Raw genomic sequence first — 27,037 nt, forward strand, 5'->3', positions numbered from 1 at the left:
TATGTGTCCAGGCCCTGTGCCAAATTCTTTACCAGCTTCATTATATTTAATCCCTACAACAATTCTAATGACAAAAAAATAGAGGCTCAGAAAGTGAGGTGGCTAATGGAAGACATGAAGCTAGTAATTAGCAGAACCAGAATTTCAAATCACATCTGCATGACACTCAGGCCCTGTTCTTATCACCTAATTATCCTACAGGAGCAAGAGGAAAATTACCAAGTTGCTGTAACTTCTTCAACTGAAGTAAAGGGCACATAGATAATGGCGAGTGTATCGACATAACTTCTGAAGTGCCTGCCTTTCTCCAAAGACCTTGCCTATATTCTAGGAGAATGCTAATATATTCCCAAATGGAACTAAGCACTATACAGATATGACTTGATGCCAAACTCCTGAACTACACAAGCTGATCAAGGCCACTGCACTTTAAAGAATCATCACAGAGAGTCCCTACTCGAAGCCATAAAATATGGTAAAAATTGCTCTTCGTGAAAGAGAAGAGCTTGGTATTTGTTATTAACCTGAGAAAGAGAAAAATCCCATTGCAATGGGGGTGCGGGGGAGACGAAGACATGGTAGTAAGCAAATAGCGTTTTAGGAAACAGGAAACCCAATGCAAGTCTGTCTTCAAAAGTGAAGGCAGCCCTGAAGAATTTGCAGCGTTCAGTTAAAATGGAAGAGGCACTGTCTTGACTCCTATTTTACATAGAATCATGCTGGATAATTAAAAGAATTGAGCATCAGAGTTTAATTTGGTGTGGGTTAGTTAGGGTGACATTCTGAAAGGCTAAGCATAAAATTTTTACAAAGGTTTGGTCTTGTTTTAAAAATACCTAGATGCGAGTTTAAAGGTTTTCATCTCTTCAAAAGTTCTTTAGTCTTATGTTTGCACTAAAAACAGACATACCACAGAGAAGACACACACGCTGTATTATCTGGCCTATAATGTTTGTTTTTATAAAATCCAAGGCAGACAACATTCTCAGGTTTCAAGGACTGTATCTGGTCAGGGAAAGAAAAAGAAGAGTTCTCTGCTCTGATGTGACAGAAAGAAATCAGGAGACACTGGGTGTCCGGGACTGGCTCTGTAACTGGGTGACTGATCACTTCTTGGTTCTCTTTTCTGTAAGACACAAGGACTAGACTAGAACCTCAGCAAGTCCTCCCAGCTGTGTGGCTCCTGGCTAGCCACAGGGACTTCCAGATCTCTCTTTCTCTGCTGTGCAGTACAGGGTAAGATGTAAACAACTAACCCCTCCAGGTGGGCACCTCTGAGGAAGCAATGTCCTGCTGAGGCCACCCAGAAAGGGAAAGAAGGAAATGCTAACCAGGTTTCAGCAGGTTGCCTTGCTCTCATTTCCCTGCTTCACCGGCCTTGGCACAGGGCTGGGCACAGACACAACCAGGAACCTCGTCCGCTGGCTTGTTTTTTCTAGCTGCCATCATGAGCTTCACCAGGCTGTTGCCAGGATAATAAGTCGCACCAGCATAGAATCACAGAGGGGCAAAAACGGCAGGGTGGGGGTGGGGGTGGTAAGTCTTTCATGAAAACACGCGAAAGTTTAACTTTCAACTTGTCTGCTCCTTACATGTGCTTGTTTCTTCACATCACTCCTTTCTACAAAGGGTGGTACCCACAACTCAGCAAGCTAGTCTCTCAGCAACTCTTAGCCACTGTTCTCCTAACAGCTACTGATGTTTAATGAGTGCCTACTACGTGCTAGACACTTTTCCATATTACCTTGCTAAATAACTATCTCCATGATACAGATGAGTACCCGGAACTCGGAGAAGTGAAGTAATTTCCCTAAGGTCGTACAGCTTATAAGTAGCAAAGTCATAATTTGAACCCATGTGTCTGACTTCAAAACCTAACTTATTTCAGCTCTCTAGCACTTCCTCCTTAATACTTAAGGATGTGCCCTAGAGATCATATCATCAAAGCTGCTCACAGGGCAGGATTCTATTCCAGAATATGCCTGACTTGCTTGCTATCAGGGACAGGGAGCTCATCACCATGCTGGATTCCCTTTCCATTGCCCATCTGCCCTTCCTCTGCTGTTATAATATTGATGCCACTGACCCCTATGAATTCCATTCTCTGGACCTAACTCTGCTTTCTGGACCCAGAAGAGCAATTCTGATCCTTCCTCCATTGGGGCAAAACCCAGACACGAAACACTCCCAAAATACCATCCCATGCAAATCTTTTATTCTCTTTAGATATGTAGATGTCCTATCTTAGGTCTCACCAGTGAATTCAGAGGGAAAAGTAGTTGTATACTTAAAAGAAACGAAAACCAGCCTAGATCTAGGACCCAAAGACCTCCCTCTTCACTCGGTTTCCAGGACACCCATCTCTCCTGTTTATCACCTGATTCTCTGTGGCTGCTCCCTCACCTTCTCTGAGTTCTGCTGTGCTGGGCACTTAAAGGCTGGTGCTCTCAAGAGTTCTGCCCTGCACGCTTCTCTCTCTGCATCCTCTCCCACAGTGACCTCACCGGCCGTGGCTAACAGCCTCCACGCTGGGATCCCAGCCCGGTTTCACGTTGCTGTCCTGAACCTCCCCTGACATCCAAGTGCTCTCCTGGAGTCTCTGCCCAGACATCCTGTGGGTCCCTGAGACTCATCACGTCTCCAACTAAACTCATCATCACCTTCGGTTCTAAACGACTACTCATCTAGAGCACCCCCCGGAGGGAGGGGAGCCCGAATCACCACATGGTCGGCACACATGTCACCATAGCCAGTCAGTGCCCGAGTCCCATGGATTCACCTTCCTTAATGCATCTCAGATCCATCCCGGCCACTGCCTCCTTAGCTTAGGTACCAGTTTTTTTTGACTGAACTGGTTCATACTTCCCCACAGGCCTTGCACACCTGGGGAGACTTAGCCCACTGCCCGGCACCTGCAGCACCCACTAAACAATTGCTTAATAGCTCTCTTCTTCAGGGAAAATAAGCTCCATCCCACATGGATGTAGACAGAGTTTGTGGGAACTCTTAGCACTGACCCTGGAACCTGTTGAGCACTCAATAAATACTTAGTAAATCAGTCATTGAAGGTGAAAACCAATGCCTATTTCCCTCCTGCATTTCCCTCCAGTATAAGGGCAACCTAAATGAACCAGAGAAACCCTCTTCAGGGTGATGTAAGCTATTCTGGTAAGCACTTAAAATGTACAAACATTTTCTCTCTCTAAGGAGCTTATAAGACAAAGCAAGTAGGCACAGTGGAAAGGGAACTAATCTTGGAGTCAAAGAATCTAAATTTGAATTCCATTTTTTTGGTGTGTCCTTAAAAATAAAAACTAGTGTGCTCTTGAATAACAAAACACCGCACAAAAAAATAAATAAGTAAAAATAAGAAAGCAAAACCTCGACTTGCCCATGGCATTTTTTCTTTCCTCCTGTGAACGGGAGCTCTGAAGTACTCTGTAACACATACTACAGAAAAAATATGTGGTTTTTGAACAAGATAAATCACGTCAGACTGAACCGTCAATGGTTAACATTTCAGTAGAATCTGCAACAGATGACAGCAGGCAAGTTCCCATCTTTACTCCAACATACATCAGTAGAACATGTCAAAACCTAAATTAAAAGTTTCACTAGCTTTTTTTTTTTTTTTTTTAAATAAATCCTTTTGTTGGCAGTCTCCCACTGATGACATGCAGCAATCTTTGCATATGAAATCGGCTCATCCCCTGCCTCGCTGCTAACTTTGTAGATGTTCCAAAGCATTTCTGGAGCAAGTGATCTATTTGGACCAACAATGCCAAGCTGGGACTGAGCCCTGAATGAGCTAAAACTACCAAATCAAGAGGAACGTGGCTTTGGAAGCTATCTTCCCCAAGCGTGGGGTTTCTTCTAGTCAGGGGAGTGATACAGAATGTTGCCTTTTTCCACATGAACAAAGTTGAATGAAATCTCAAAATCCCACTGCAAGTTTCCATTCTGCAAACCAAGTTGCTGCTACAGCGGTTTCTGTCCCCACTATTTCCTCCCCAAGCGTAAAAAAAAAAATGCACCTGTCTTCCCAATATCCATGATTCCGACATGGGTTGACTGGTGTGTACTACATGCCAGGCACTGCGGATACAGAGACAAGGCAGGCAGGCAGGCTCCAATCCTGGAGGAGTTCACTGTTCGGTAGGAAGACAGGCACATTCACGACTAACCAAAATATGACACAAAATGCTAAGATCCATAAGCAAGGAATAAGTAAAATAAAAGGAACATTTTGGGGAGGAGGCAGAGGACAGAACAGGAAACACCCCTGAGCAATGTATCCGGTCAGTTCCTCTATCATAGCCCTCAGCCCTCAATCCGCTGGACCAGAAACATGTCACATCTCTGCCTTCCTCACTGCAAGGTGAACTCCATGGGCAGAGGCCCCATGTCAGACAATGATTAATCCACCCCGGTTTGCTCAGAGGAGTTCCTGAGGGTGTGTTCTCAAGGTGGCACAAAATCCTGCAGATCTAGGGGGAGTGGGCAGGGTAGGCAGAGGCCGGGCACTGTGAAGGCCGGGTCAAGAAGCTGAGGTTTCACTCAGAAGGCAACAGGGAGCTGCAGAAGGTTCTAAGGAGAGCAGGGAATGGACTCAGAGTGTGTTTTAGATGATTCTGACAGCAATTTAGAAAAGACTGGAGCCAGGGCGGTCAACTGAAGGCTGCTGCCCTGGTTTAAATGAGTAAAAGCCAGTGTAGGCCTGATCACGGGGAACGGGCATGGAGCTGCAAAGGAAGGGCCTAAGAGATAAATGGTGAAGCCCACAGAGCATGGTTCCCTCCTCCGTGCTCCCCAAGCACCTGGCTCTACCCCTGGGCAGAATTTCCATCAGGCCCTCACTCCCTGAGGGCGGGGTCCATTTCTTCTTCATCACTCTGCCCCCCACAGAAACCTGGCAGAGCAGGGCTAGAAGAGTTAGCTCTTGTTTGCCCTCCATCACGCTGTCAGCTCAGCCCCAGTACCTCAGATGTGCTGGTGCACTGGTGCATCCGCTATGTCAGTCCTGGGCCTGGATAGGAAGGAATTAGGGGACACTGGAAAACAAAAGGAATTTAGCACACCCACATAATAACAACACAGCACAGGTGCCTGGACAGAAGAGCACGGAATTTTAAGATTCTGAGCCTAGAGAAACCAGTTTTGGTCCCATAAAAGACACAAAATTCAATTTCATGAGCCCTGGAAGCAAGCTGGATTGCAGTGAAATAACGGTGAGCACTCCAAATGGGTAGCTCTCACTTTCACAACCTTTTTGGCAAATAAATAAGAGTAAGCAGAGACTATAGGCCAAAGGTAAGCCAAGTCTTGAGTTCTGTGGACCCTCCATGGAGAATGGGAGGTCCTTTGAGATTTCCTCAGGAAAAGGACAATGGAGGGCAGAGGGCCAGGCATGTGTCTGAGGGAGGGAGGCTGGTTAGAGAAGACGAGGAAGAGAAGGATGGACTTAAAAGCTCAGAAAGTAAAGCTGTCCTCTGGCTCAAAACTTGTCTTGAACTGCAAGCTTCATGGACAGCTCTTCCATGTCCTTTCACTCTTTTCCAGCCCGCTGTGTGGCTAATGGGAACATTGGCTACTTTAAAGAGGAGACTGCCAAGGGGAGCTTGGACTGGGAGACCTGGGTTCCACATCCTGCTTTGCTGTGTATGAACTGCAGGCTGCAGGCAAGTCTCTGAGCCTTAGTGTCCTCGCCTATGAAACGGAAATAATAATAGCGATCTCTGCCAACAGGGTCACAGGGAGAACTAACAGAGATAATGCACGGGTACATAGCAAGACTGTCAATAAAGGTGTTTCTTCTTTTTGCTTGAACTGAAATAGTAAGAAAGGGGTTATACCCCAGGGTCTGACACACACCAAAACCATGGTGTAAGCTACCACAAGCTGGAAAAATGCAAAGTTCCACAGCAGTTGGCGCTGACATTTCCTGAGTACAAGAAGAGGTACACTTGCAGGGAGCTCTGGGTTGGCCTGGGCAAATACTCAGGAAAGTAACACATTTCTCACTAAAGGCCATAAAGTGGCCTTGAACCTGGCTCTGACGCCATGCTGCTGGTGCCAGACAGGGTTTAATTGCTCCTGGCTAACTCAAACCACAGCCATCTCTGCTTCCCCTTGAGGGCTCCCCTCCTCACATCTGGTGCCACACACAGTGGTATTTCCATCTAGGAGATGGCAGAAGATGAGCTCTTTGAGATGATGTCACTGCAAGCAATTCTCAGAGCCACCACTTTCAAGTCAAGATGGGCTTCCGAGACACACAGGAGGGTTAGTTGGTCCTAGATCAACGAGACCTCCCAAACCCACCCTGGCTCCTCCAGGCAGGTCTGCAGCCAGGGCAGCGGCTCCCATTTAAAAATTAACCAGCTGTTTGGAATTCAAACTGTGGCCTGCCAACCTCAAGTTGTTTGTTTGTTTCTTTTCTTTCCCCTTTCTCCTCCCAAGTACAAAACTGAAGAGAGGTGGGGAAAGTGCTTTGGGACTCACTTGGCTCAAACCAGCCCACACTCTTCTCTGGATCCACTCTGCCAACTTCCAGGTGTTGCCTAGGTTTGCTTTTCATTAGTTTTTTGTTTTTTTAAAAACCCAGAAATTCATCAGCGTTCCAACTTGGAGAATGAATTGTTTAGATTCAAGACTCATGGTCCTCACACCAAGAACTACACGTGTCTTACTTATGCGGACTTCCATTGATTTTAAAAATCAGCCTGTGGGCCTAAGCAAGCCTCTGAGCAGTGCATGAAGAGCCAAATGCAGTGTTTACATTTGCTGAATGAATAAATGGATGAATGATCACTCTCTTAGAGAGGAAAACAGCTATTACACACTAAGACGCATACATTCCACTGACTCCTGACCCACCGTCACTTCCCCTCTTGTAAGGCCCTTCCAGATCTAGGAGTCTAATGCAATCATCAAGAAGCAAACTTTTTTTCTTTTAGCCAAAGGGAAGCTAAGGTTACAACCCAGTTACAAGTTCTCAGACCTGGACTCCTGGGGAATTAACTCCTAATTCCTTCTCTCAGGTAATTAAAAGCAAGCAAACAAACAAAATAAAACCTCATTAGCCACAAAGGTTTGCCTTTTCTACATACCTTCCCTCATTCTGCTTTTCTGGCCGCAGGTGTCCCCAGGTGTTGTGAGTGGATCTACACTTGTCTGAAAGGTGGTGGGGATACAGTCTGTCCAGACAGTCTGAAAGGGCTCTGGTGCCAGTTCTGCTTCCACTCCTCAACTCCTGCAAACCCACTTTCCAGAGGCAACAGAGGTGGTGGAAAGAACAACTCAGGAGCCAGAGCTCCAACCTAGTACTGCTAATGTGCAGTCACTTCCCAATGTTGAGCCAGGTTCCTTATCTGCCAGATCTAAATACAATGCATGCTGGATTCATCTGTTAGGCTAAATGTGAGAAGGCAAAGGAAGCTGGAAAAATAGGAAAGGTCTCAAAACTACAAAGTACCAGCAATATCTTCATTCAGTTCCTAACCCCTGGTTTTCCCTCCTGAATAGAGGGCAGAGTGGCTTACTGTCTCTGCCCACTCTAAGGTACACCCTCCTTACCAGCAGCAGCTAAAAGGCTGCACCCCCAAATGGAAGTGATACTTCCCCCTTCGTCCATGTCTAGACCCAAGCCTCCTACAACCACCTGGGAAAGAGGGCCCACTGCCTTCCCTCTACAAAGGAGAAGCTTCCTCAGCATGGCAGGAAGAACTTGGTACAGGAGGTTGAAGAGGCAGTTTCTTGTCCCGTCGTTACTAAATCTCAGTATCCTCATCTGTCAAATGGGAATGAGACCACCTGCTTTGTCCAGTTTTTCAGGGCGCTAAGAAAGCAAGCATGGGAGATCTGGTCTTAATGTGACCTAGAAACGTTCTCCTGGCCCTGGGCTCTCATTAGGAAGCCTTCTGGGATATTCAAGGGGGTGTGCAGGCTGAGGGATGCTGAGAGCCACTACCTCCTCACCTGCACCACCTGGCCAGGGAGAGGCGGGAGAGAGTGGTGCCCTGTGAGCAAGGCCTCCTCACCTGTCCAGTGATGGCCCGATGGGGCAAGCTTCCCCCTGTTAAGAAGAGCTCCCACCCAGAAGAGTCTGACAATACCCACCTCGCTTCCTCACTCCCAGGAAGTACCAAGGGCCTTAAAGCGAGAGAGACAGCTAGCTAGAAAAACTTAAGGGGACGGAAGGAGCAGAGAGAGAAGGAACTGAGTGAGGTGAGAGACAGAGAAATGAAAGCACAAACAGGCAGGGAGAGAAAGGGAAAGTGAAGAACAGGGAGAACAGAAACAGAAAGAGTACACACGGAAAGAGATGAAGACAGCCTGACAGCGTGGTTGTGTCGGGAGGCAGGCAAGACAAAGGGGACCATCCGATATTTTTAACTGGTCTGGCCTTTCAGAGATACCCGGTCCCCCCAAAGAAAAGCCTAGGGGGCGGGACGAGGAGGCCTGAGCAAGCAGTGGCTCACCCCGGCCCCCTCCATCCCGGCGCCCGGCCCCCTCCCCGGGTCCAGGTCCCCGCCCGGTCCCACCATCCCGCCTGGCCCGTTCGCTCACCTGCCAGCGCCAGGATCTGGGCCTTGTGGAGCAGCAGCGCACCCCAGTCGCGGGGGGCGCGCGGGGGGCTCTCAGGCCCGGCGCCCAGCTCTTCCGGGCCCCGGTACACGGCGTACACCTTCTGGTTGTCAAAATCCAGCCGAGAGCGGGGGCTGAAGTCGCGCACGCACGACACGGGCAGCGCGTAGCAGACGTTGTCCTCCAGGAACCGCACAAAGGCGTACATGGTGGGCGCCGGGGGCGGACCCGGGGCGGGCACTGAGGTGGGGACCCGGCGGGGGACGCGAGCCGCGCTGCCGGGCCGGGGGGCGGGGGCGGCTCCCCGACCCCGGGGTCCCCCCACTGTTATTGTTCCCGAAAGCACCGCTCTGCCAATCGGCTGCTTTGGCCTGGGCGCGGAAAAGAGAGGGAGGGGAATGGGGGGCGGGGGGCGGACGACGGGGTTTGGAAGCGCACTGCCACTCGCAAAGTCAGACCCGAGCAATCACAGCCGGAGCGCGTTTCCAGTAGGGAGGGGAAAGGGCAGAAAGAATTGCAATAATAATAGTAACAACAACAACAATAGCATTGCAGAAAAGGGTGCTTTGACTAAAAGTCGCTGCGGGCAGGATTATATTGCTTCAACAATCGCACTGCAAAACAAATTGCATTGCAGCAACAACAAAAAAATAGCGGCATTGCAAAGAGAGGAGACAGTGTGGGAAAATGAATGCGTGTGTGGGGGGAGGCAACCTTGTTTGGATCCCCAGCTGTAAACTTGCACTTGCAAGCGAGCAGAATTTTGGAGTGTTTCAAATCATTTTTAGCCACTCCTCTCGGCCCTTATAGTTCAATTTTTTCTTTTTTGCAAAACTGCCAGCTCCCGCTGCCAGCTCTGGGGGCCGTTTCCCCAGAGCTGCCAAACTAGTTCTGACCAGTACTGGGGCTTATCCGGGATTTCCAGTTGGACCAGCTGGCTAGGGGGCGGAAGGTTTGTGGGGGCTGCTCCCAGCCCGGCAGCTGTGGCGCCCCTCTCCCATGTAGTCGCCCTCCTTTGGCGTATCCTCCACAACAGTCCTGTCTCTGAACTGGGACCGGTTGGAAGGAAGTGGGAAGTGGAGGGGTGTTCCCAGGAAGGCAAGACCAGGGCTAGCTGGGCATTTCTGGAGCACCTTGAAGAGTTCAGGAATGAGACTGTGGAATGCAGTCTTTGCTCTGTTCCTAACATCACAGGCAGAAGAGGTCCTGGAAGGTTTTGGGTGTTCCCAGTCAGGCCATGAACACCAGCTGAAAGAGGCGACTGGGTTCATAGGAACTTCACCTCACACTGAAGGGGATTAGCACCCTAACACTGATGTCTCTGAGAGGGTGGGTGGACTTTGTAGCAGATGTGGCTACTTATATCCCCAGATATAAGGGGTGCTTAGCTCAGACCTGGCACTTGGTAGGGACTCAATGAATTCTGGGTGAATAATAATAAATAAAAACCAACATTCACCCAGCCACCCAGTCATTCACTTACTTATTCAAGCAACCGGTATTCATTGGGTAGGTGCTGGCAGTGCAGATGGGCAGGACACACACACGGGTTCCTTTAAGTGTCAGTGTATCAGAACTTGAGCTTCAGTGTCATACTTCTGTGCCAAAATTAGGTCACTATATGAATAATACAGTTTCCCTGTTCTAAAAACCCTTATAATCTGGTCTTGGGATATTAAAAAAGGATTTATGTTATAGTGAGAAAAATGTTCTTATACAGGAATGCTTAATGAAAATGGCAGCCTCAATTAAGAGTTATATATTTTTTAAAAATTTATCTTAATGAACTCATCCTGTAAGAAAAATAAAAATAAATGCACCAAAATGTTGTTTATTAATATGATAGTGGTGGATGATTTTGTTTTCCATTTAGATTTATATTTAACTATTTTCCACAGTAAGCAGGTATGACTTTATAATCAGAAAGCATTAAACATTATTCTTTTAATGGCACTGTGCTTACATTTCAGATCAGCTATACTAATGATAAAGTAGATAAACCAAAACCCCCAAGTCATTTTACTGTGATTTAGGGACTGTCTTATACAGATGAACCCCATCAACATACACTTCCCAGATCCAAATGTACAGGTCAGGTCAAGTTCCCTTAAACCAAGCCTTTGGTATATATGTGGTGACAGACATGACTATAAGTTGTCCTGATGCAGATATTGGTCCTCCGTTGCCCCACACACTTGTGGGAAAAAGAGTAGCCACCCTGTTGTCCCAGCAGATTTATCTTCATAATTATGATTTCTTTGGATTGATCTTAAGTGAGTTTTTTATTTTAAGGATACATTCCTGTGGTTGTCAAGCGGAAGTAATGTGTAGCAAGACTTCTCATAACTCGCCAGAAGGGTCATGCCAGCTTGGCCATATTTAATGCAAGTCTATGAAGCTTCCAACTATGTTTGCAAAATAATTTCAAGTAGCACCATAGCCAACCACCTATCCCGTCTACTTGAGGGCGACTCTAAAATACAACACATTACCCGTCGCATCTCTTACCCCCTTCCTGGACATAGTACATTCAGATACATTGAAGTATTTGACATTTCCCAAGAGAGCATGTTTTATGAGATCCCAAGCCTTTGTGTTTTCTCTGCCCTCATCCTGGGAAGTATTTCCTCCTGGGGTGCACAATGACCTCCACTTCCCCTGAAGACTAGCTCCAATGCCATCTCCCCTGTGAAGCCATCTTTAACCACTGACTCTCCTCAAGCACAGGCAGTCTCTTTCTACTATTTTTTCCCAGAACATTTTACCTTCCCCTATTAGAATGAGCTCTTTGAGGGGTGACAAAAAGGCTGAGTAACTTCAGCATCCCAGGTTCCTGGCACAGGGCTGGGGAGTAAATGCTTACGGAACCAATGCGTTTAAGAAAGACACAGAGAGCATGAAGAGCAAACCTTTTGCATGCTTTTTCCTCCCCGAAATGCTGTCCCTTCTTTTCAGGGTTGGAGTTGAATCCCAACTCTCTCTTTCCCACTCCCAGTGAGCAAAGGGCAGAACACTGATTCCACTCCTTGTAAGACAGACACACATTCATGAATGTAATAAATTCCACTGCACCCTCAAGTTCAAACAAATTCCCCACCCAAGTCAGTGTAAATAATTCTGAAAAGGGGGCAGTTCCATTTCCCAAGAATCCAGAAAGAAGAAAAGAACAAATGCTGAAACGAATGCCAAAGGAGTAAACACAGACTCAATGCATTTTGCCTGTAGGTGTTCAGAATGGATTTTAGGCAAGGAATGCCAGGTGCAGGATACTCAAAGAAACCGCTTCCTGTGTGACTCTCACAGTCTTTTAACAGAGCTTCATGGAGAGCCTACTAAGTGCTTCTGCTCTAGTGAAAACCACCAGAGTACCTCTTTGATCCAGAGACCACAGCCCCAGGCTTTACACATACCAGAAACTCAAGATGTTGATGATTCATTGATTGGCAAGTAAAGACAGTTCAAAAGTCCAGATTTCAGTGGTGGTTAAAAATGTCAAGTTCAACCAAATCATGGTTGAATCCCTTTTCCAATATCCCTGCCAAATGGTCATCCAGATAGATACCTCTTACACAGTTCTAATGTCAGGAAGTTTACCACCACCCCTTAACTTTGGGAAACTACCAACTGACTATTGGGAAGACCTTTCTTACCTACACTGAGGCAGAATCTTATACCTTGCAGCTGCCATAGTAGGTTCACCACCAAGGGTCTCATGTCAGCCCTTCAGATATGGGAAAACCTGGGATCCACTCTCCTTAGCATCTTGTCTGTCTTCTGCCCAGACCGCTTCATGTCCCTCACCTGTCTCTCCCCATATGACATGGGTTCAGTGATGATAATTGTGGTGTCTACTTTTCCTCCAAAGCATACTATAAACCTTGTATTCAAGTCACCAAGTATATATGATCTCAATTAATTTCACACCGAACCCTTGAAGTAGGTCTTAACCCCATGACAGAGTTAAGAAAATTGAGACTTAGGGCAAAGGAGTTTGGCTCTGGGGAGTCCCGGCAGGCTTGGGGTCCTATTTGCATTTGAGACATTTAGACTAGAAGCCATGCAGGGGAAGGTTGAGAGAGGAGGCAAGACTGGGGAATGGGAGGCCTATGATGAGGCTGACTGTCCTCTTCCTGGCCCTCCCTTGACTCTCTCTTTCTGTGGGCCAAATGTGCTTTGCCTCTCATCCAAGTTATTTAATGGGGCAGAAAATGTACACATCTGGGGCGGCTTTGCAATTGCATCTCCATTGTGCTTTCCTGTTGAGTTTTGCAGAGCTTTGGGTTAATGTCAAGCTCCTTCGGGTTAGCCAGCTGAGGCATGTTCAGTGGCAGCAGCGGGACTTGTGTTTCATATTACTGCATGGAATTCTCAGTGTGCTTTGCAAAACTATTTTAAGGAGACCTGGGTTTTGTAAATTTTTAAAGCAATTGGAGCGTGTCTTTTCAACCTCTCTGCTAATGATTGACCACATTTTTTCATGAATTTGCTTTTTCCCCCCTGTGATGTTTAATTTGACTTTTCAAGTATTTTTTTTTTCTTTTTAAATTAATTTTTTTAAATGTTGCCCAGAAAAGTAACTTGCTGGGCAACTCAGGACCACTGTCTTCTTGGGTTAATTTAAGGAAGATATGTGGAATCATGGTTAGGAGGATCTGGAACTGTTGGAAGGCCCATGGTGGGCATTACTCTGAGCTGGGGGCTATCACCCTAAAGCCAAGGCATCAACCCAGTATGTCCATGAGAACCTCTGATCATGAAATCTGGCTGAGTTTTGTTGTGGAGTTTTGGGCAAGGGAAGAAAGGGTCAATAGAGAGGAGGAAGGAAGGAAGGAAGGAAGGAAGGAAGGAAGGAAGGAAGGAAGGGAGGAAAGAAGAAAGGAAAGAAAAGTTACATGTTACACAAAGTCTCAGAGGCCAGTGAACATCACCTGGAGTCAGAGGGAATGCCACTTGTCAGGTAGGTGACAGCTTGGAGAGCTAATGGAATGTGGGCTTTGGCTTTGCCTCATCTTTGCTCTGACTTTGGGCAAGACAGTTTACCTCCTTGGGAATCAGTTTTTTTACCTATAAAATTGTGTTACTGAAATTTATCTCCTGAAGGTGTTGTAAGAATTGGGGTAGAAGTTTTTGACCCTGTCTGTGTATCAGGATGACCTGAGCTTAAAAATATTCCACTCCATTGAGCAACTCTGAGTAGGAATATTTTAAGGTAACATGCTAGTCACATAGAAAATGCTTGACAAGGCATAGATATTAGTTCCAGGGAAAATACACGGGGCTCTGAAATGTCTCTGAGGTATAATATTCATCTGAAATATGACATACTAATGTGAAAAGAAGATAGTATATTATAATCATAGGCCCTGGATTCAAATCCTGGACCAATAAGTAAGGCCTGTCCTTAACTAGGTCTGTGGCTATGGACAAGTTTCCTAATCTCTCCAAGCCTCACTTTCTTCATGGGGATCTTAATACATATGACTTTTTAGGGTTGTTATGAGGATTAAATGAAATAATCCATGTAAAATGCTTGGCACAGTACCCAATAAATGATAGTTGCTATTATTGTTGTTATCATGATTATTATAGTTATTATTTAGGAGAGCTCTAATACCTATGTAGCGAGTAGGGTGCCCAATAAATGTTTATTGAACCAAATTGAATATAAGGAGCTGAACAACACTGATAATTATCCAGCAAACACCCCAGAATGCTTCCATGTAAATACCATTCCCTTTTAAAGAGAGCCTGTGGGCACAGGTCATGATCACCAAAGAAATGTTCAGATCTTATATGTTCAAGAGTCTCTAAGGCCACTGGCCTTGCCTAAACTTGCAAGATATTGTGTTTGGAGCCACAAACACAAGTCATTCTTTCAAACTGACTTTGTTGAGTATTTTTTCAGAAGAAATAAAGACCTATGTGCATTATATAAAATATAAAATACAGAAGCATTTACAGTGATTGGAATTTGTGAATGTGAACCTTGGCTTGATATTCAGATCACGCAGACCACAGTCAAGTTCAACCAATCATATCTTAACTATGCTGTGATCTCATATGAGTCACACACTGGAGGTGATCACACAAATTATCTGAATCCAGGCATTTTTGGAGCAATACAGTCGTCAGTATCCCTAGGGATTGGTTCTAGGACCAGCCACAGGCTCTCAAGTCCCTTTTATAAAATGGCATAGAACATGCATACAATCAGCCCTCTGCATGTAAGGATTCCCAATCACGGGTTAAAAATATTGTTTTCCATCCAATGTTGGTTGAATCCATGGAAACCCTTGGATGTGAGTGCTGACTCTATATACTCTACATAAACAACGCAGGCATATGAATTCCTAGTGGTTGAAGACCAAAAGAAATGTATGAATAGAAGCGACTGTCACAAGGGAACAACATGTAAATTGGGAGAATTCAGCTTGCCTCAATTATGAGTTTCAACTAGGGGTCAGTTCGTTTCATAAGCTACTTCTGATTTCCCTTACTCAATGAACTCATTCTGTTACTTTTTTTCAGCTGGAATGTCACTTCCTCAGGAAAGTCCTCCGTCTTCCTCCTCCCATTGCCCTCCATAAGCTAGCTCAGGTTTCTGGTATGCGTTCCACAGCTCCTTACATTATTCTTCATGGAGTTTGCTATAGTAGGTGATAGATATTTATTTTATTACTGTCTGTCTTTGCCACTAGATATAAAGCTCCACTAGAAAAAAACCCTATCTGTTTTTCTCACTGTTGTTTTCCAGCACCTTGCCTGGCACATGGGAGACTCCAAACAAACTCCTGCCGAATGAGTGCCCCCAAGTCAAGGAAGGAGAGGTGTCCCAACAGGTTTATGTTGCCCGCTGGGTCTCACCCTCTCCTTGTGAGTGTATCTCCATTTCCCCATCCCCACATGTCTGGATTCCACAGCTTGGCCCCCAAATCAATCAAAGTCCTTTTGGTAGTTTTCAATTAGCACCACCAGACAGGTTGACATTTTCAAAATGTTTTTCTGAACATACAGAGAGAACAAAATAGAAATAATTACAGAAAAATGCATACAGCAGAAAAACAGTCAAGTTGATAGCCATGCATAGATGGCAGACACTAATACCAATACTAATACAACAGTATCACAAACTCACTGACACAGTCCACGGTCCTCCCAGACACGGGATGTGATTCCACCTCATCCTACGAGGCTAGCCTTCCTCTTCACCTTGCTGCTGGCTGGAGATCATTGATACTTCAATCCCCTGCTCAATTAGTGTGATCACTGCCTCATCTTGTCTTCAGATGTTCTCAGCATTATTTGGGAGGTAATAGGGCAACCAACCTTCTTTCAAAGGCCACTTGTTAGTTCTCTGGTTACTATCTCTGCTCATCTCAAGCACCTATGGCTCAGAATGTGTGCTTTTTACATCATAAGGCTAGAGTGCACCCCACATTGTCATTCACTCTTAGATTTTTGCTTGAGAACTCTGAGCTTTCATGCTAGGTCAGAGGCACAAGAGAACATTCATTTAGAGTTAAGTCATCCCAGAAGCACACAGCAAACCATAAACAACTCCGATTTTAAAAACTGCCTCCTATCCACACCATAAATTCAGTACAAAAATCAGAGAAAATGAACAAAAACGGAATGAACAATTACTGATTTCTGTGATAGGAACTGTATTGGTTGCTTTACAATATTAGCTCCTTCAATCTTTTCAAAACACCTCATGAGGCTGGTACTATTTTCTCTACTTTGCTGATGAGGAGACTAAGAGAGAGGTGATAAAAGTCACACGGAGAAGACTTTGGCCTCTTGATTCAAAGCCTGGGCTTCGAGGGCTATGTGGACATAGGCTTTACCTCAGTTTCCTGAGGCAACAAGCAGCGGAACTGACTGTGGGAATTCATCTCTGCTCTGCTCCCCCTTTCCCTAGAGGTTTAGAAATATGAGAACTAGACCTTATGGAGAAGTCCAATATCTATCATTCTAAGCACCCTTAGCTTGAGTAGTTGATGATTCTGTGAATACTGATGATTTGACAACATTATCTAGGGTTTCTTAAATCATTTCCACCTTACTCCAGAGCCTTTGAATTTTTCAAGCACTCTGAGGTTTCTAACTGCTCAAGCAGATTTCTACAGTCTTATCCCCACTGTTGGTGACCAGAGAATTGGAACCTGTTGGGAATCACCTACTGTTAGAGCATGGCTTGGGTGGAGGCTCCTCTGAGCCAGAGTAAGATGATCAGAGAGCTCTAGTCAGAAAGATCTCTGTGAAAAGTGTCAGCCTCCACCCATTTTTATTGTGCTATTACTTGGAGGCATAAGAATAGGAATAATAGCAGTGAACCATTGTGGAATGCTTACCTCATGCCAGTCTTTATAGACATTTCTCACTGAATCCTCAAAACCATCCTGGGTGGTAGCTACTATTAGTGTTAGCCTCATTTTAAAGTTGAGGGACCACAGGAATAGCACAGGCGTGTTAAGTAACTTGCCCAAAGTCACACAGGAGTAAATGGTGGCTTCAAACTCAGGCAACTTGACTCCGAAGCCCCAACCCTGTTCTTCTCTACCCCAGTTCTGGTGCCCTCTGAGCCTGACCCTTGCCTCAGTGAGGGTGATCTGTGCCCTTCCAGCCAGGATGGGGCAATGATGAGACATGCATCCTCAAAGGGTCAGGTGCTGGTTCTCTAGGAATGTCCAGACCACCTTCATTGGTCCACGTGAGACCCTGGCAGGCACTGTCTCAAAAAGCACCCTGGAATGTATTGATCTTTTCATCCTATGCTGTAATGGGTGGTGTATATAAATACACAGTATTAAGAAGGTTTTCTTTTGTTTACTCAAAAACAAGTTTCTTTATTTAGTAACACAATGGGGTCACTTATTATACTATTAAAAAAGGAAGTCCTTGACCTTCAAGTTTTTATATTATGATAGAAAAATGATGCATATATACAACATACAACACATTTTCTGCTGATAATTCTTTTTCATATATCCCTTTAGTGCTGTTGGTAGACAAATCGGAGTGAAGAATTTCAAGATCGTACCTCCCCTTCTTTACTATTAGGCATATCTTTATTATCACAGAAAGAAATAGCAAGAATAGAGGGAAAAGAGAGTATCAGTTAAGAGTGAAGCATTTTTTAAGGGTAGGTTAGACTTTGGAAAAAGTGGGAAGAAGTTTAACTCAATTGGAAGGCAGAGCAGGTAACTGTCCAGGACCCTGCGTCTACCCTGAGAAAGCATCCGCCACCTTGCTGGGCCATCAGATGGTCTCCGATCACTGAGATCTGACTATGGCTCTGTGGCCCATTCTAGAGAGAGAAAATGGCACAGAAGAGGACATGAGCAACAGAAGAGTGAAAAGTGCAGAGGCTTTGAACTCAGGTTTGGGTTCAATTATTGCTCCATCACCAGGGTATTGTGGGTCCCTGGGCAAATCTGTGACCCTCAGGTTTTTCAACTGTCACATAGAGTTTCATGAGGTTCTCATGGGGTCTCACAGATGCATGTAAAGTGCACAGTAGGTTCCCCAAACCATCAGTTATCTTCTTCATTCTCATTTTCTGAGAAAGCCTGTATTACCTTTTTCCTTTTGGGAGGTCACAGGCTACTGACAAGGACAATGCCCAAAAGCCAGTTATTTTTGAGTGACATGCCATTCCCCCTTCCCCTGAATGCTGGGCGGTGTTACTGCAGAGATGCCCCCCACCCTTCCCTGGTGAACACTGGAGTGGTATGCCTTGTTTAAGAAAGCTGGGGCCTTGGTAAGATCTGTAGTTTTTATCTCATGAAGTTTTGGGACTTGACTATGGGGTTTTATTGCTTGTTTTTAAAATCATGTTCAGATTTTGTATGTTTAAAACATGCCTTTGGAACTGTGAAACATAGTGTTCTCAATCATAAAAAGGGATGAATTATGTTCTGCCTTTCTGTTCCCATTTCTGGGTTCTTTTTGTGTCTCCTTGTATGAACTTTTTCTGTGATGCCCCACTTAATGTCTTAATTCATCTGGGATACAAGCTGTGAAAATTTGGGCAAGATTCTTAACCCCTGTATGACTGCCTCATTCATTCATTCATTCATTCATTCATTCACTTATTCATTTGCTAAAGCACTATTTGTTAAGGGCTTATTTTGTGCCAGAAGCTCTGCTTAATATTTGGGATACAGTGGAGAGCCAGACAGACTGTGTTTTCTCATCTATAAAGTGAGAAACTAAAAATCTTTCAGGATTGTTGAGAGACATGAGTGAGATAATGTATGTAAAAAAGAGAAAGAAACAAGAGGATTAAAATTTATTGAGCTCCCTACTTGGTCCCTAGGTGCTTCACATACAATCCTCATAAGAACCTTGGAAAGTAATTGTTGCTACCCTTACTTAACAGATGAACCAACTGAGGTTCAGAGAGGGAAAGCGAGAGCCCAAGCCACACCCTGGATTCTAACCTGCGTGAAGTCCATGCAATTTCCCTGGCATATTGCTTGTCATTCAGTAGGTATGTTAAGCCCCATCACCAACTCCATGTAAAATCTGGGAGGCTGAACTCATCTTCCAGCTAGTTGGTACATCTGATAACACCAATCGTGGTTTGGGTAGAGTAAGAGGTACTTGAATGGAAAATCCTAATCCTGTCTCCTAGTTCCTTACAGAAAAAGATGCAAAGAAGACTCAAGAAAGGCTGGGATGGGAACATATACAATAAACTTTTAGATTTAAATTTGCTGTTGAAATATGAAAGCAGTTATCAATAACTCCAAGTCACCAGGGGAAGGACTTTGTGGTCCTCTGGCAGCCAGACCCATCAGCTAGGAGACAGCTGGCACATGGACTCTTGGCAAGAGGAACATTTTTTTTCCCAAGCCCACCCTTCTCTTCTGTTGTGATCTTGAAAGATGACATGTTCAAGACTCTATATCCCGCTGACTCTCAGCCACTCTCCAGGGAGGCACACCTCAACTGCACAAACACAAGGTACATTTTTGCACTTGAGATGCTCAATGTCCAAGGAAGAAAGAGTCTGCCAGGAAGCGTTCACTGTGGCCTGCACACTTTCACGAAGCTGAAAGCAGAGTAGAGAGTGAAAACACCGTGCTTATACTTGGCAAGGGGGCTGCAGAACTGCCCTAAGCTAAACAAGCTGGACCTAGGCCCCTTTTCTCTTCTGCCTATCTCTTTGGGCTGGTCACAGCAGGAGCACATAACAGATTCATTAAATAGGAGTCAGACAAGCACTGTCCACATGGTTTTGACTTTTTGAGCAAATCCTTATCTTCGGTATTAAGAAAAGAAGGGCCATGCCAGAGAGTGCTTGTTGCCACTAAGAAAATTTGTGAGAGTGACCAGAATGAAAGACAGACACAGTAAAGCAGAGCAGAGCTATGCATGCATGCATGCAAAAAAAAAAAAAAAAAAAAAAGGTAACATAAAAATGTCTGTTACTTGGCACAGAGAAATTTCATCCTTAAATGTTTTTCTCTTTTCTTGGCAATGTAATAAACACCTTAAAATAGAGTTATAAAACGGAAACAGAGTCTTTAGAAGCAGGAAACTGAGAACAGTGACTTCAGAGAACTTAGAGCCCAAACCTTTCATTCTACAGATCATGAAACAAGACAATGACCTGAAGTCAAAGAGTTTGTCTTTGGCCAAGTCAGTACAGGAGCCCAGCTTCTGTCAGGCATCACCTCTGCCCTACATTGCTAAGCTTCCTCTTGGTTAGAGGGGAAAGCCCTCAGTGAAAGGGGATCTCATCCATGCCCATGGCATTATCCCGGAGAGACATGATTCATCATTTTCAAGGTTTAGCACTGAGAAAAGCCTCTCCCTGGTTGTACGAGGGTAGCTCAGTTCTGTCCCCTTAGGTGAGACCTTCCCCTTGAGTCTCTCTCCAATCCTGCCATTCCTAGGCTGCCCTCTCTGTACTTACCCTCTACCTCCCCACCCCCAGATCAAGGGGTGCCATAGATTCTCTAACACTCGGGCGAAAGCATGAACCCAATCCGTTTCGGGGGTTGCCCTAAGTATATCTGAGGCAGTCTGGATTCCCAAAGACGCTTGAGTGAAACAAAGATGAAAGAAAAGGCAGCAGAGTTTAGTCCAGTGATTTGGGCTTTGAAATCAGACACACCTGATGTTGAATCCCAGCTCTGCAGCCCATTCACTGTGCAGACCTCTGAAGTCTGGTTTCCTTATCTGTGGGCTAAGGAGACCGACCTCCCAGGGTATTTGATACAATTACACGAGAGCATACAGAAAGCATCTAGCATAGGTGTTTGCACACAGTGGGTAACTGGTATACATAAAGCATTAAAAAATCTGATTTAGAAAGTGCAGGTTTATAGTTAATCGTTCAGAAAGTATTTTCTGGGCCACCTTCTCTGCACCAGACCTTGTGCTAAGTATCGGGACAGAGACAGATAAGAAATGGTCCTTATCCTGCAGGAAGTAATTTTTTTCATTGGTGTTATGGGTTGAATTGTGCTTCTGTCACCCCCCCCCCCCAAAAAAAAAAGTTATGTTGAAATCTTAACCCCAGGTATCTAAAAATGTGACCTTATTTAGAAATAGGGTATCTGTAAATGTAATCAAGATGAGGTCATATGACTGATGTCCTTATAAGAAGAGAAATATGTATATCATGTGACAACAGAGACACATAAGTATAATGCTATATGACTACAGAGGCAGAGATTGATGAAGGTGAAAGCTAAAGGCCAAAGGACTGACAGCCACCACCAGAAACTAAGAAAAAGCAAAGCCGGATTCCACCCAGAGCCTCAGAGGCAACATGGCTCAGCTGACACGTGTGGACTTCTAGCCTTCAGAACAGTAAGAAAAGAATACATTTCTGTTGTTTCACACCACCCAGCTTATGGTACTTTGTTACAGCAGCCCTTGGAAACTAATACAACCTGGGGAGGCACACAAGGGAGGAAAGGTAGTAATTATGACGGAAGTGGCATTTATTTCATTATAGTTGTGTGGTCTTGGTTAAACCAGGAAGGCTTCTGGGACCTCTCAGTGCTAATGGAGGTATGTATGGGTTGACCAAAAAGTTTGCTTGTTTTTTTCTGTACAATGGCTCTAATAGTGCTTAATTGTCTTTAATCTAATTCAAAATAATTTTGTTAAGTTGTATTGTGACAACTGTCACATCAGCATGCATTTAGAAAAATAAAAATTGGTGAATTTTTGGGTAGCCATTTTAATATTGAAGATGGAATGAAATAAGCAACATTTTCAGCATGTTATGCTTTATTTCAAGAAAGGTAAGAATGCAACTGAAACACGCACAAAAAAGGTTTGTGCTGTGTATGGAGAAGGTGCTATGACTGATCGAACATGTCAACGTAGTTTGTGAAGGTTCATGCTGGAGATTTCTCGCTGCATGAAGCTCCATGGTCAGGTAGACCAGTTGAAGTTGATAGCGATCAAATCGAGACATTCATTGAGAACAATCAATTTTATACCATGCATGAGATAGCTGACACACTCAAAATATCCAAATCAATAAAGTTACTGGTGAAAATGAAAAATGTGTCTTTTATTTTATGGAAAAAACTAAGCGGACATTTTGGCCAACCCAATGTAAGTGGAGGTAATTTGTCCAGGAAATAGAAAGCCTGTGTCTGCCTGAGGAAGCAGGAGCTGATACCGCAAAGATCGCTAGAAGCTCAACAGGTGTGGGAGGGGAGGGAAAAGAGACAGCCTTTGGGATAGAGAGACTCATGTGTGAAGACACAGAGAGGTGTGAACTAGTATTGGTTTTTTGGGGGGAAACTAGGAATGTTTAGGCACTGCTGGTGCACAGTGCTGATATTTATCTACCTTCTAGACTGTCTTCTCCACCTTGATATTCCAAAGGCACCTCCTATCCAAAATGTCCCAAATTGAATTAGACCTTTCTTTCTACCCTCAGCCATAGCTCCTCCTATCTATTCACCTCCTGCCTTTCCTGATTTGGTGAATGGGCCATCACTCACCCGTCCAACCTAGCTAGAGGTCTCAGAGTGTCTGCATAGTCACTTGGAAATTGACTTCCTTTTGGTCTCAATTTACACAATCATTTCTGAGCTTCTCTATCTCTGGTTCTGATGGATTCTTACTTGGCACACACTCCCAACTCTCCAGCTGTGTCTCCCGGCCATAATCCTTCCAGCCAAGCCGCTCTGCCAGATAATTAATGATCTGTAAACAAATGCTTAATTGCACCAGGAGAGCACATATTTAAAGAGACTCTGTAATAAGGCAAAGGATCCTTTTTATCACGCGAAGAATATTTCTCTCACAAACTCTCCCCCACCTTCAGGTGATCATCTAGTCTGCATTTTTATCTCACATGTTAAATCTAAGGCTCTCTTACAGCAGGATACCCTAAATACAAAGAACAAAACCCTGCCCGGAGGACAGATGGTATTCTTCTGAGGTGTAGCCACATCAGGTGTTCCCCAAGATCTGAGGGCAGCCACTTTGGTCCTCACACTCAGGACTTGGGCACTTGCTTAGAGAAAAGAAATTGTGGATCATGGCAGGGAAGGGAAGAAAATGTGGATTCATTCATCTAATAGATGCCTGGCTCGTTTATTTATATTCTCTCATTTTCTTCTTCATAACAACCCATGAACTGTTCCCCACTGTATAAACAAGAAAGTTAAGCACCTTTTCAAACTGGTGGCAGCACATGAGGGGAAACAACAGACATTGCAGGGTGCATGAATTAAATATAATGAGACCCCTGTATCTAAGCACAGCCTCCGAAGCTGTTCGGGTTATGCAGTCAGCCATGCTGCCTTTTCAAAGTGAGCATGCAGTCAGCAGGCAGAGGGTATGCCTTCCGCCCAGGACCGCTGATTCCCCAAGAGCGGTGGGCACCCTGGGCTTGGAGGGCAAGAAGCCACAGTGGAAGATGTTTTGTTTGCTGCTGCCTCTGATCTCATGCCGGGAGCCAGTAAGGTGCTGCCATGGTCGGGGGTCTATCCACCCACCTTGGCCCTTAGAGAGGAAGCACCTTGGCTCAGATCTACAATTCAGCCTCCTCTGGGAGTTTAAAAAGGTGGTTTTCTTGTAGTTCTCAATGGCCCAGCTGTTCCAGAAAGAGGAAGCCCAGCGACACTTTTAGAATAGTCAGTGGGGTGTGACAGAACCCAGAGACTGTACCCCCTGCTCCGTTGTTTCAGAAAGCCCTCGGTGTTCACAGACCACCTGCTGGGGCCGGGCCATGGAGCCTCAACCTCTTCCTCTTGGAGGGCCCTTCGTATCTGCACTTACACATGTTCAAGTCTTTCCCAGCCTCGAAACACAACAGCCACCTCAAAACCCTCACTCATCCCTGCCGCCCCTTTAGTTACCTCCTTCTTTCTTCCTCTTTACAAGCAACACGTTTTGAAAGAAAGTGCAGCCCACACTTATTGTCACATCCACTCACCTCCCATTTGCTCCTTATTAGCTCTGCCGCAGTCCAGCCTGGGCTCCACTGAGCCTGCTCTCTCCAAGGTTACCGATGACCTCCCGAATTCAGGGGTTCTTTCCTGCATTTGGCCTCAGCTGCATCCACACTGCGGGCCTTGCCTTCTTTCAGAACTGTTTCTCCCCTTGACTTCAGCAGTCTTCATTTCCTTCCTCACTGTTCAACAATCCTCAGTCTCCATGGTGGGCTTCTCCGCTTTGACCCACCTTTTAGATGTCAGTATTCTTCAGAACTTTGCCCTAGGATTCTGGCCTTCCTTATTCTGTGTACTCACACGCTCAGTGCACGGTTCTCTCCCGAGCTCCTGACACACAGGCATGCAGCTGTCGACTAGACATCTGGACCTTGAGGACTAAATGGAATCTTAAATATGCCAAATCCATCTCTGCAAACCTTTTTCCCCAAGCCTGCTTCTTCTCAAATGTTCTCTGTTTTAGCAAATGTCACCATCATCCATCAGTGACCAGCTTAGTAACCTGGGAGTTCTTCTTGCCTCCTCCTGTCCTCTCACCTCTCAGTCATTAAATGCTATGGATTCAGGCTCCATAAATACGACTCATGTCTACCTGTGCCCTTTCTTAGCCACTATATTCCATTTTAGTTTGTATTTCTGTTCTTACTCCTCCCCAAAGCATTCTCCAAACTAAGCACTCTTCTTCAAATGCATATCCAATCATGTTACTCTTTAAACAAGACTTGCCAATGTCTTCTCAACTGTCTTCAGCTAAAGCCCTGCATGACTTAAATTCAGCATAGTCTACCCTCTACCACCCCTGTGGCCTCAGCTCATGCTATGTGTGCCATCACTCTCTGCCTCAGGCAAATTGGCCAACACTTGGTTCTCCTCCTTCTTCTTTCAACTTTTTATTTTGATATAATTGTAGATTCACATACAGCTGTAAGAAATAATCCAGAGACATCTTACATGCTCCTCACCCAGTTTCCCTGAATGGCAATGTCACGTATGCTATAATGCCACATTCACATCTGGACAACTGACATTGATACAGTCCACTGACCTCATTTATATTTCACCAGTTTCACATGTACTCACTTGTGTGTATGTATTTAGCACTATGTAATTTTTTCACATGTGTAGATTCACATCATCACCACTACAGTTAAGATACAGGACAGCTCCATCAGAAGGCTCAATTTGATTCCCTCGGTGAGTCGTTTCTCTTTCACTTCCAGGTCTTCTCACAGCCTGTTCCCTCTATTTGTAATATGTTTACCAATACCCTTCATTTGACCAATTACTATTTATCTTTCAGGCCTCAAGTTAAACAGGCCACCCTAATACGTGAAACAGTGCTGTCCTGGAGGGAAGCACCGAAGGGTGTGGGGGGACCAAAAGCACACCTCTTCCTTCCAACGTACAAAGTTGGGTGCAGTCAGGACCAGAAGAGTCCTCGAGTACATGTGCCCAGAACCCCTTAGCAGTTTGGCAGATCAGCTAAGTGGAGCAGACACTGTGGTAATAAGGCCAGAGGCCTGATTTCAAAGGCCTCAATTGGACAATTTCTCAGTTCCATAACCACAGACTGAGCAGCAGTCCTGGCCACAGACTGCACCCTGACATGAGCCACATGACGAGCACTGTTCTTAACACAGGTTCTCACACTATCCAGCCATATTATATAGAATCTTCCACAAAAGCAGGTAAGGTAAGGGCAAGCCTTTAGGGCAACCCGCTCTGATACAAGGAAGGCAGAACCCAAAGTGTAGGTCCTCCTAGGGGATTCATAATGTAAACACCCTAAGGAGAGAAGTAGAATCATTGAATCTTAAAGAGTTAAAACTGGAAGGGCCCTTAAAGGCATTATGCCCTGCTAGAGTACCTTATATAGCAAAGAGAATGGGAATTCAGCTTGTTGTATATAGGAGTACAAATGTTAACATTTCCTATCTAGATGCAAAAGCCCTTGTTCCCGTTTCTGAATCCTCCTTAATTAATTTTTCCAACGCATAACTGAACTTTGACTCAGAAACGTCAAACTAAGTATTCCCCTGGCCTCCAGCTGGCCCTCTCTAATACAGTCTCCCCCACCAGCCAGTGATCTGTTTAAAGCACAAAGCTAGTCAGGTTACTCTCCTCCTTAAAACCCTTCAGCGGCTTCCCAGCACCTTCAGGTTGGGGTGCAGTTTCCTTAGTCTGTAGGTTCAGCAGAATCCGGCCTCCTCTCCAGCCTTGTCTCTTGCCTCTCCTCGCAGCCCACTGATGCACACTGAGTATGTGGTGCTGCCTTATGCTCATGCTGAAGCTGTGCCCATTCCCCAAATCGATTTCTCACCACTCTTTGCCTGAGTAACTCCTTCTTAACTTTCAAGATTCACCTTAGCCATTGCTTCTTCCAGGGAGCTTTCCCAGACTCTTAGGCTGGGTTACTGCCCCCTCATCCTGTCCTGTCCTGTGCCTCCCCACATCATGTCACACAGAACCTTTGATGGGGATGTCTTATTTATGAGTCTGCACATCCAGAAGGCTGGGCTTCTGGGGGATGGGAACTCTGTCTGGATCATTCCTGCCCTATCAATGCCTACCACAGGGCCTGGCACACTGGACGTTCCTGGTGAATTTTGATGGAAAAAAAAAACAAGTTCATGATTAACACTGAGTCTTCTGTGAGCCAGGCACCTAGGTGATTTACATGTACTTTGTCACCTGATTGTCCAAATAGTCCTAGAATCACTCAGCACTCTTAATAAAACCCTCTCCACCCAGAGCAGTGACTGCCACTGGCCCCCAGAGGCTCCAGTCCAGGCCCTACCTTCCATTCCAACCCAGGGACTCTGGACTCATGTCTACCCTCTTCTCTTACACCTGCACTCATCTCTCTACCTGGCCACTTCAGGTGGGATCCAGGGTCAGATTCCACCTCCGACATTGGCTCCCACCCTCAGTGTCAAGCTCTGCAGTCTGCATACTTAACCTGTTCCAACCCAGGGGAAAGCCAACGCTCCAAGACCTCGGTCTGAACCTAG

At 45.3% G+C, this 27,037-nt stretch overlaps 2 protein-coding genes across 2 annotated transcripts in view; both read right to left on the reverse strand.

Annotated features, from left to right (window-relative positions):
• The window catches only part of BEND5 (BEN domain containing 5), a 48,544-nt gene extending 39,593 nt beyond the window's left edge, over positions 1-8,951 (reverse strand). Inside the window, exon 1 of the mRNA XM_090269427.1 lies at positions 8,569-8,951. Coding sequence (XP_090125553.1) covers positions 8,569-8,794 — 226 coding nt within the window. The 5' untranslated portion in view covers positions 8,795-8,951. The remainder of the gene's footprint in view (positions 1-8,568) is intronic.
• The window catches only part of AGBL4 (AGBL carboxypeptidase 4), a 1,058,495-nt gene that overhangs the window by 220,786 nt on the left and 810,672 nt on the right, over positions 1-27,037 (reverse strand). The gene's annotated exons all lie outside the window — the stretch shown is intronic.

This window comes from Furipterus horrens, unplaced genomic scaffold, assembly GCF_987537825.1.
Source record: "Furipterus horrens unplaced genomic scaffold, mFurHor1.1.pri manual_scaffold_3, whole genome shotgun sequence".
NCBI lineage: Eukaryota > Metazoa > Chordata > Mammalia > Chiroptera > Furipteridae > Furipterus > Furipterus horrens.